Source organism: Bubalus bubalis, chromosome 18 (assembly GCF_019923935.1).
Source record: "Bubalus bubalis isolate 160015118507 breed Murrah chromosome 18, NDDB_SH_1, whole genome shotgun sequence".
Taxonomy (NCBI): domain Eukaryota; kingdom Metazoa; phylum Chordata; class Mammalia; order Artiodactyla; family Bovidae; genus Bubalus; species Bubalus bubalis.
Genome location: NC_059174.1, coordinates 1,574,733 through 1,584,954, shown reverse-complemented (window position 1 = coordinate 1,584,954; position 10,222 = coordinate 1,574,733). Strand labels below are relative to the sequence as shown.

Below are 10,222 nucleotides of genomic sequence, written 5' to 3'. Positions count from 1 at the left end.
TAGATGGACCTTTGTCGCCAAAGTAATGTCTCTGCTAAAGAAAATACAGGTACAAAATTGATATCAAATACCAAAAAGCATAAATTAAAAATCTTGAGTAGAGTTTGGAATTGCAGATATACGATGTTATATAAAAGAAGAAGAGAAAGAAACAGAGGAAAAAAAAGTCACAGAAATTATGAAAAAAGCTATAGGTACAAAATTGATAACATATACCAAAAGGCTAAAATTAAAAATCTAGAGTAGAGTTTGGAATTTCAAAAATACAATGTTAAAGAAAAGAAGAAAAAGAAAAAAGAAAAAAAAAAACACGGTCAAAAAATTATAAAATATATATATGAAGTTTGCTGAAGAAGAAAAAAAAAATAGGGTCTTTTTTTTTTTTTTTGCAAAGTAATAGTTATAAAAGTGAAAATTAAAGGACAATAGAGGACGCTGTCTAGGTTGGTCATAGCTTTTCTTCCAAGGAGCAAGCATCTTTTAATTTCATGGCTGCAGTTACCATCTGCAGTGATTTTGGAGCCCCAAAAAATAAAATCTGTCACTGTTTCCATCGTTTCCCCATCTATTTGCCATGAAGTGATGGGACCAGATGCCACAATCTTAGTTTTCTGAATGTTGAGCTTTAAGCCAACTTTTTCACTCTCCTCTTTAACTTTTATCAAGAGGTTCTTTAGTTCTTCTTCACTTTCTGCCATAAGGGTGGTGTCATCTGCATATCTGAGGCTATTGATATTTCTCCTGGCAATCTTGATTCCAGTTTGTGCTTCATCCAGCCCAGCGTTTCTCATGATGTGCTCTGCATAGAAGTTAAATAAGCAGGGTGACAATATACAGCCTTGGTGTACTCCTTTCCCAATTTGGAACCAGTTTGTTGTTCTATGTCCAGTTCCAACTGTTGCTTCCTAACCTGCATACAGATTTCTCATAAGGCAGGTCAGGTCGTCCCATATTCTGGGGATTCAAACCAGGTCTCCCGCATGGCAAGCAGATGCTTTACCCTCTGAGCCACCAGGGAAGCCCCCCAGTAACGTATGGGTATCATTAAATGCAATCTTACAGTTGCATTAAATAGTATTACAATAAGTAATCTTGTACGTGTACATTTTTACAGAAGACATTCTTAAATGGAAAAAAAGGTACATAATAAACATAATAAGATGCTTAATACCATCTCAGTTTTGGTTAGAAGAAAAAGTATACCTGCATACACATATAAACTAGCTTTTGGTGAGTATTCAGTGGGGAGATTCACTTTTTATATTTCTGTATCGTTCACATTTATTATAATGAGTATATAACTTATTACATATGTTTTAAACTTTTAAGAAGTTCCATATAACCCAAAGTAATCTTTAAAAATTGATATATTGGTAAATTGGCTTAATCTACCTCCATCTAGATTTATCATCTGTAAAAAAATGATCCTTCCTTATTAGAGGATCAATATGTGGAAGACTTTGAAAAGGTTATTAAAACTTTTAGATTATCACATTCCATCACTTGACAAAAGTTGTATCAAGTAGAAAAAAAGCACTTCAGACACTAATTTTGCATACTGAGGACTCTTGAAGTGACCCAGCAACTCCAGGTAGAAAGCAGTTAACAGCTCATGTGAATGAACTATTTTCAGACAATTAGCTTATTATATGTTATCATTAAATCTAGGCTGCACAGATGTCATTTATTTAATGTCTCAAGCAGTCCCCTGAACGACCGCGGTCATGGGAGTGCACACCCGTCCATCCTGAGGACAGCAGACTCCTCCTCAGGGAGGCCCCCGCGTCGTGTCTCACTGCGGCCTGGTGGGCGGCACTGGGGCGACACACTGGGGGTGCCCTTGCTCTCGGCTGCCTGCCTTCCTCACTGCCCCACAGGCACCACGGAGATCAGGCCCAACAGGCGGTTCCCGACGGTGACCCAGAACAAAGGTAGACTCAGTGATCTTCCAGAAAAGAAGCCTGCAGCCCCATCCCTCTGGACTCTAACAGCGGAGGAGTGCCAGGCGCAGCAAAGCACGAGTCACTGAACCAAGGACCAGGAGTCAGCAGTGCCTGCTCTGGGCCTGTTGTGGACCCTCTTCTGACCCAAACCCTGGTTAATGCCTGATTCAAGGACCTTGTCATTAAATTAAATACAACCAAAAAGGACTATTTCCCAGCTACCCTACCTATACCAGGCCCTGTCCCTTGCAAAAGCCAGAAACAGCACAGCAGTAGGAACTACATTCTCTATATTCACTCAAGAGCCTCTGCCTCTCGGAGGACACCTGGCCAAGGCAACACCAAAACCTGACTCAGGCTCACACAGCGGCAGGATCCAGGGTGAGGCCAGCCGGGTGCTGGGGCACACTGCATCCGAGGGGCACGCGGGGTCTGTGGGGCACGCCGGGTCTGTGGGGCATGCCGTGTCTGAGGCACACGCCGGGTCCAAGAGGCACACCGGATCCATGGGGCACGCCACGTCCGTGGGGCACGCCAGGTCCGTGGGGCACACAGCGTCTGAAGGGCACGCCGGGTCCGTGAGGCACTCCGTGTCCAAGGGGCACACTGTGTCCGTGGGGCACACACTCAGCCATGCGCCAGCACGTGGTCAGGCCGGGGCCACGCAGGTCTCACTGGGGCCCCAGGCCAGCCACGCACCCGAGAGCACAGCACGCCCGTCTCCTTCCCCACTTCGTTGCTCTCTTGGCATCTCCTTGATCCACTGCCAGGCAAACAGGCTAGTGTTTTACAAATGTCTCTAGACATTTCATCTTAATCGGCACTTCACAAATAAGGTTACGCTTCCTAGAAGTATGAATTATATGAAATAAAAAAGTTGCAAAGCCTTACTTTGAAATCAAAATTTCATAGAAGTCAATTTTCATTCCACTGCTGCAGATGACCATCTGAGCTGGGGCGGGCAGGGCCACGGGCGGCGCCGCGGCCGCTGACGCGCTGCCTCTGGCTGGGGAGCCCTCCCGCCATCCTCGGCGGCTTCCCGGTCCTCGGACCACCGCCAGCAACCGGGGCAGCATCACGTCTGTCAGCGACGGGGGCCGTGCTCTCACTCAGCCACGCAGCAGATCCCAGGAATTCACACTAGACAGAGGAAACCAAGCGCGTCATTCTGCTGCACTCAGAGCACAGGATTAACGAGAAAAGGCTGAAACCCAGAACGCTAACTGTTCACTCAGCAAACGTTTCAGGACTTACTGAGTTCCAGACACGCTGCCAGGTGTAACAGCGGGGAAGACAAACGAGGAGGTCCTGCCTTTACACAACTTACATCTGACACAGACAGACAAGCAGCCAATACACGAACAAAAGAAGCAACAGACTAACAGGACAGGGTCGCTGGGGGAAGCCTCAAAATACGGTGGTCAGAGGGGAGACATTAGAAAAGACCTGGATGACAAAGAACCAGCTACGTGAGGCCAGAAAGAAGCAGTGAGTGCAAAGGCCTGGAGAGACGGGGCTTGAGGAGTCAGCACAGAAGAGGGGACAGTGTGTGCACAGCACGTGAGAGGGGGGCCACCTGAGGCTGCACTGGAGCAGCAGAGACCAACCACGTGGGGGCTCCAGGATCCCCAAGAGAGGCCGCACTGGAGAGGCAGAGACCAACCACACTGGGGCTCCAGGATCCCCAAGAGAGGCCGCGCTGGAGGGGCAGGGACCAACCACAAGGGGGCTCCAGGATCCCCAAGAGAGGCCACGCTGGAGGGGCAGAGACCAACCACACGGGGGCTCCAGGATCCCCAGAAGAGGCCACGCTGGAGGGGCAGAGACCAACCACACGGGGGCCCCAGGATCCCCAAGAGAGGCCGTGCTGGAGGGGCAGAGACCAACCACACGGGGGCTCCAGGATCCCCAGAAGAGGCCACGCTGGAGGGGCAGGGACCAACCACACGGGGGCTCCAGGATCCCCACGAGAGGCTGCAATGGAGGGGCAGAGACCAACTATGCAGGGGCTCCAGGATCCCCACGAGCAGCGGGGCTTACTCTAAGTGCAAAGGAAAACACTAAAGCAGGGGGATGACACGGTCTGCTCTGTTTCTCCAGGGTGAGGCTGGCTCCACGGAAGGCTCCCAGGAGGACAGGGAAAGCAGAGGTGAGCCAGGAAACTGTTGCACTTCTCATTGAAACACCAGGCTGGCTCAGATGAGGATGGGGCAGCGGAGTCAGAGAAACGACTGGATTGCTTGGGAAACAGAGATGACAGAACTTATCTGCCAACAACTGATGCTAAAATGTGAAAAACGGAGAAATAAGGAGGAGGGCCAAGTCTGAGGGTTAAACAACCATGTTTAACCTGAGATGGATCAGACATGGCAGAGGCTGTGAGGGTGTCTGTGAGCACAGTGGAAGGTTCCAGAGTCAACAGCCAGAGACCCAGTAGGCAGCACCGGGAAACATGGAGCAGCTGGTGCCCAAGCCTGAGACTGCCATCTCTGAGGTGCCCAGAGCAGAAGCAGGAACCGGACCCCTTGCACAGCAGCACCGAGCTGGTGGGCGGCCTGCTGTCCTCCGCAGGGCCACCAAGGGCACCTGCTGCTGGTTTTCGCGCTCATGTCTCAGCACGACTCCCAAGAAAGCCGCGCCTGAACTTCTATTGATTAACGAGTCCCAGAACCCACTTTGACACTGAGGGACCTGGCTGGGAGGCTGCCACGTCCGTGAACCCTAGGCAGAGGCAGGAACTGCCCAAGGAGACTCTGCTCCTCGGTCCAGTACCACAGGCTGCATACGACCAAGGCAGGGTTTTAACAGAATTGATACGACAGCAAACCAGAGAACGCGTCAAGCGTCAGGAATCTGCAGACAGAGCTGCCGGCAGACCACAGAGTTGCGGACGCACAGGAAGAGGCAGCCTTAGGAGCAGAGGGGGCACCAAGCAGATGTCAGGGCGGCGAGCAAGCCCCCACCTCCTCCACGACAGCCCCCGCACCCGTGAACCGCCAGCAGCCCAAACCGTCCAGGGCCAAGGTATCGTCCGTCGGGGACTCTCGGATCCGTGACCAAGGTGGGCCCAGACCGTGTCCCAGGGACCAACCATCCTGGCCAACTTGTGTCCCGCCGCGCCTCAGGTCCCTGTCAGACTCTGCCTCAAGATGGAAAGTTGTCCACACAGCAAGCTGTGTTGTAAAAGCTCAACTCCACATCACTGATTTCTCTCCCCAGTTCCAGTCCCTCTCTGCTGTCCTCCCCTTCAAACATCTCCACTGCACCCTCAAGTACATCCTTTCTGAAGTCATTCACCCACCCCTTTCAGATAGGCTGGAACCTGAGACCTGGGAACCTTTCCTGAAATGCTTATACCTGGACGTCTCCTTGAACAACAAAATATAAAGAAACCATGTGTTCCCACATGCTCAGTCGTGTCAGACTCTTCAACCCCAGGGACTGGAGGCTGCCAGGTCCCTCTGGCCATGGAATTTTTCAGACAAGAATACTGGAATTGGTTGCCTGATGGCTCAGACGGTAAAGCATCTGTCTACAATGAGGGAGACCCAGGTTTGATCCCTGGGTCGGGAAGATCCCCTGGAGCAGGAAATGGCAATCCACTCCGGTACTATTGCCTGGAAAATCCCATGGACAGAGGAGCCTGGTAGGCTACAGTCCATGGGGTCGCAAAGAGTCGGACACGACTAAGCGACTTCACGTCACTTCTTCACTCCAGGGCATCTTCCCAATTCAGGGATTGAACCCATGTCTCTTGGGTCTCCCGCATTCTCAGGAGAAGTCTGTACCACTGCACCACCTGGGAATCTCAAAAGAAACTATAAGGGACTAAAAATAACAGTGTGCATGTGCAGCTGGGGCTAATTATGGACAAGATACATAAAGACCAAAAAAGCCCAACTGCCACCTTTGAAGGGCCAGGAGCAAAAGCAGGGCACTGCACACGCCTCTGCACATCGCACCACCAAAGGGACAGGCAGACCCCCTCAGCCAGCCCTCCAGCAGGACCCCTGGGCCCTCCCCCACTCTCACGTCATGAAAAGAACAGGCTGTGCCCCCTCAGGGAGCAAACAAGCAAGGGAAAGTGATACTTGCTGTCGTTCCCTCTGGCTGCAGCAGGGACCGATAAAGCCACGCCTGCATTTCTTGTCCGGCCTCTAGTCAGTTTCCAGTGATCAAGGAGGCCAGAGAACCTGGTTGGTAACATACATTGTGGTGACACCACGGAGTGACCACAAAGGGACAAATGCGCCCTTCCCAGGGGAGGATCTGGGCACCCCCAGGACTCGAATGCAGCTTCTCCACGGGTGACAAGTGGCTGCCTGAGGCTCCTGTTTCAACGTCACCGCGTTTGGTAAGCCTGCCCCAACTGGCCCGGTTTCTTGCCGGTCTCTCAGATGAGAGTCCCGCACACTGAAGGGGTCCCAGAACCTGCCCAGCTCCAGATCCCACCCGATCCATCCTCATCACTCCAGCAGAGCCTCAAGTCACCCTCAATGTGGCAGGCAGGAGACGTGAACTTCCTCTAGACCCTGGAGCTGCCCGCTCTGATCTGACTTGGCCAGCTGGCCGCTCTCCAACCATGATTGTACTGTGACAGGAGTTGACGGACAGCCAAAGGTAAGGTGATTCATGTCTCCCTTTGCCTGTGGAACCGGGTCCATTATTATTACTAACTCCTTTTTGTATTAATATATGCCAGGATCCCCTGTCCTCCTCCTCAAGAGAGATCTGCTAAATAAATTGAGAGCTAGTATACTCTTAGGACAGAGTGAAGTCCAAGGAGGTAGAGAATTTAAACAGAGAATGCATCTCCCAGTAGCCGCAGATGACTCACCTGCTGGTCATCAAAATATTCCCCAAGACATCCCCCAAGAAATTAGAGAACAAGCAGATCCTGAAGTCTGGGACACCTCTGGGCCAGAAAGAGCAAAATGTGTTCTCCCAATAAACTAAGGTTAAGGTCTGGGGGAAAAAGACCCTTAGAAAAGACAATATCCTTTAAAGCCTGAAAGGAATCCAGTAACTGCCCACGGTCCTAAAACACAGACTTATCAGGCCCTGCCAACCCCCTTACAACACCTGAGCCTGCCCGCTCAGAAGCTTCACAGGAGTGTCAGTTTGTTCAGGACTTACAAGCAGTGAAGAAGCAGTCATCCCTATTCACCCACTGCCAATCCATACACTCTCCCAACCCCAGAGACAGGAGCACTAGGAATTTCTCTGGACTGGACCTCAAAGATGCATTTTCCTGTATTTCCCTACATCCAGACTCTCAATATCCTTTTGCCTTTGAATGGAAGGACACTGATACCCTGAAGCCTACCCAGTATACCTGGACAGTGCTTCCTCAGGGTTCTGGGGATGGCCTCCATGTTTTTGGAAATGCATTAGCAAGGGAACCGAGCTTTGAGGACAGAACTCTGCCACAATACGTTTATGATTAATGATAAGTAGTGAGACCAAAGAAGATTCAGATCAAAATACTAGTAGGGTCCTAAACTTTCAGGCAAAAAGGGGATCTGAGCCATGTCTCCCCAAACAAGTCTCATAAGATTTCACAACAAGTGGTTCAATATTTAGGATTTGTTTTCACCTTAAGGGCATAAGCTCTGGCCACAGACTGAAAAACAGCAATTAGTGCATTACCATCTCCAACCACAAACAGGCAACCCAGAAGCTTTCTCAGGATGGCTGGGTTCTGTCACATCTGTATTCCCAATTACGGCCTTGAAGCAAAATCCCTGTAAGAGGCTCTCAAGAGAGAAGAAAGGATACCCCTTCAATGGAATAGAGCTTCCCTGGTGGCTCAGATGCTAAAAGCATCTGCCTGCAGTGCAGGAGACCCAGGTTTGATCCCTGGGTTGGGAAGATTGCCTGGAGAAGGAAATGGCAACCCACTCCAGTATTCTTGCCTGGAGAATCCCAAAGACGAAGGAGCCTGATAGGCTACAGTCCATGGGGTCGCAAAGAGTTGGACACGACTGAGCGACTTCACTTCTCAATGGAATAGGGATCACCAGTGGCCTTTGAGACTCTATAGAGACTGAGAACAGCACCAGCACTGGGGCTTCCCAATCTGGACAAACCCCTTACCCTGTTACATTCATGAGTGTTCAGGAAAAGGATTAGGAGTCCTGACCCAAAACCTGGGACCAGATAAGAGGCCAGTGACTGACTTTGCAAAACAGCTAGATTCAGTGACCCTGGGATGGCCAGTCTGCAGGCAGCTCCAGCCCGAGCCATGCTGGCTAATAAGGCTTCCAAGCTTCCCTTGGGACAATATGTAGATGCATTAACTCTCATCAGGTCCAGTCTGTGCTGGAAGTCAAAGGGCATACTGGTTGACCGAAGGAAGGTTAACAAGTTATCAGGCTCTGCTAATGGACACCCCTGACATTACCTTAAAGGTGTGCCAAGCCCTGAAAGCAGCAACTCTGCTTCCAGCAGTCAAGAGTGGAGACTCGGTGCATCAATGTATAGAAACCATAGAACAAACTTACTCCAGCAAATCCAGTCTTCCAGATGAAACTTTGACAGTCCTGAGGGCCAATGGTTTACTAATGGGAGTAGTTTTATAGAGAGGGGAACTCAAAAGGCGGAGTATGACAGAGTTAGTCTAGATGAAGTCATAGAAACCAAGGTTCTGCCTCCCAAGACATCAGTCCAGGAGGTGGAACTAACTGCATTGATGAGCCCTTAGCAACTGGGGAAGGATAAGAAAGTAAATATTTTCAGTGACTTTAAATATGGGTTCCACGTGCTACATGCTCAGCTGCCAGTGGGAAAGCAAAAGGAATATTAACTGTTAGAAATACCTCCAAAACATAAAGATTTGAGTCTGGATCTTTTAGAAGAGTGCAGCTCCTGACTCAGGGAGCAGGAATCCACTGCAGGGCCCATCAGAGGGATGGGTCTTTGTGAGCCGAGAGAACAGCAATGCTGATCAAACTGCAAACCAGGGAGCTTGACTGCAGGAGTCTAAGTGAGTTACAGCCCTAGAGATTGGCCCCCAGCCTCCCCAAGCCAGCCCCAGGATTCCCCAGAGGAAAAAGAACATGCTGAGAAATGGGGCTATGAGAAAGGAAGCACCGGCTGGTATATAAAGGAGAATAAGGTGCTAATCCCTGAGGCCCATCAATGGAAACTCTCTAAGAGCTGACATGATGCCACCCACTATGGGAGGGACGCACTAATGGAATGCTGGCCTGTGATTACGTCCCTTAATAACCCCCAGGCCCATCCAATTCCCCCTTCCTCACTTGGGCCAATTCAACACTGAGGGACATGTCTGGGGGAAGACTAGATTTCACCCAAATGCCCCACGATCAGGATATAAATATCTTCTGGTGCTCGTTGATACTTCCATGGATGAATGAAGCCTTTCCCACACAATCTAAAAAGGCTATGGAAGCCTGTAAATTCCTTTTAAAAGAAATAATTCCTTTATTTGGATTTCCAAAGTGCCTCTAGAGCAACAAAGGGCCCTCAAAATCACACAGTGGTTCACAATAACCCTAGGGATAAACGACAAGCCTCTGGTCACATCCAGCCTTCAGGGAAGGGAAAGAAAGTGAACCATACTTTACAGGAACCTTAGCAAAGCTCTGCCAAGAAGCTCATCAACCCTAGACCAACCTGCATCCCATTGCACTCCTCAGGGTCAATGTAGCCCCTAGGAGTGGTCTAAGGCTTAGCCCATTTAAAATGACTTATGGGACTTACCTGGTGGTCCAGTGGTTAAGAATCAGCCTGCCAATGCAGGCGATATGGGTTCGATCCCTGGTCTGGGAAGATCCCACGTGGCATGGGGCGACTAAGCCCATGTGCCACCGAAGTCCCCCTGCCTTAGCGCCTGTGCTCTGCAATGAGAAGCCTGCCACCCGCAACTAGAGAGTAGCCCCTGCTCGCCATGACTAGAGAGAGCCCACGAGAGAGCCCGTGAGAGAGCCCACGCGCAGCAGTGAAGACCCCGCACAGCCAGAACTAAAACAGTAAAAGCCCAGGCACCACCACAAGGAGGAACCTGCCTGCCGCAACGACAGAAAGTCGGTGCACAGCAGTGAAGCCCCAGCACAGCCAAAAATAAATACACATAAATAAATGAAAGTTTAATAAAAGACAATTACTCTAAAAATAAATAAAATGACCTATGGATTCCTATACACCAACAAAGGAAGATCAGAAAGAGAAATTAGGAAACAATCCCACTTATCATCATATCAAAAAGAATAAAATATCTAGGAATAAACCTACCTAAGGAGGCAAAAGACCTATAC

At 49.9% G+C, this 10,222-nt stretch overlaps 1 protein-coding gene across 1 annotated transcript; it reads right to left on the bottom strand.

The window, feature by feature from the left end:
- Nucleotides 1–1,792: 1,792 nt before the first annotated feature.
- LOC123465141 (guanine nucleotide-binding protein G(s) subunit alpha isoforms XLas-like) lies at nt 1,793–4,311 on the bottom strand. Its single transcript, XM_045163416.1, has 5 exons — nt 4,294–4,311; nt 3,520–3,984; nt 2,888–3,083; nt 2,307–2,549; nt 1,793–1,866 (listed from the first exon to the last, which is right to left on the bottom strand). The coding sequence occupies exons 1-5, from the start codon at nt 4,309–4,311 to the stop codon at nt 1,793–1,795; spliced, it is 996 nt and encodes a 331-aa protein (XP_045019351.1).
- Between the last annotated feature and the right edge of the window lie 5,911 nt (nt 4,312–10,222).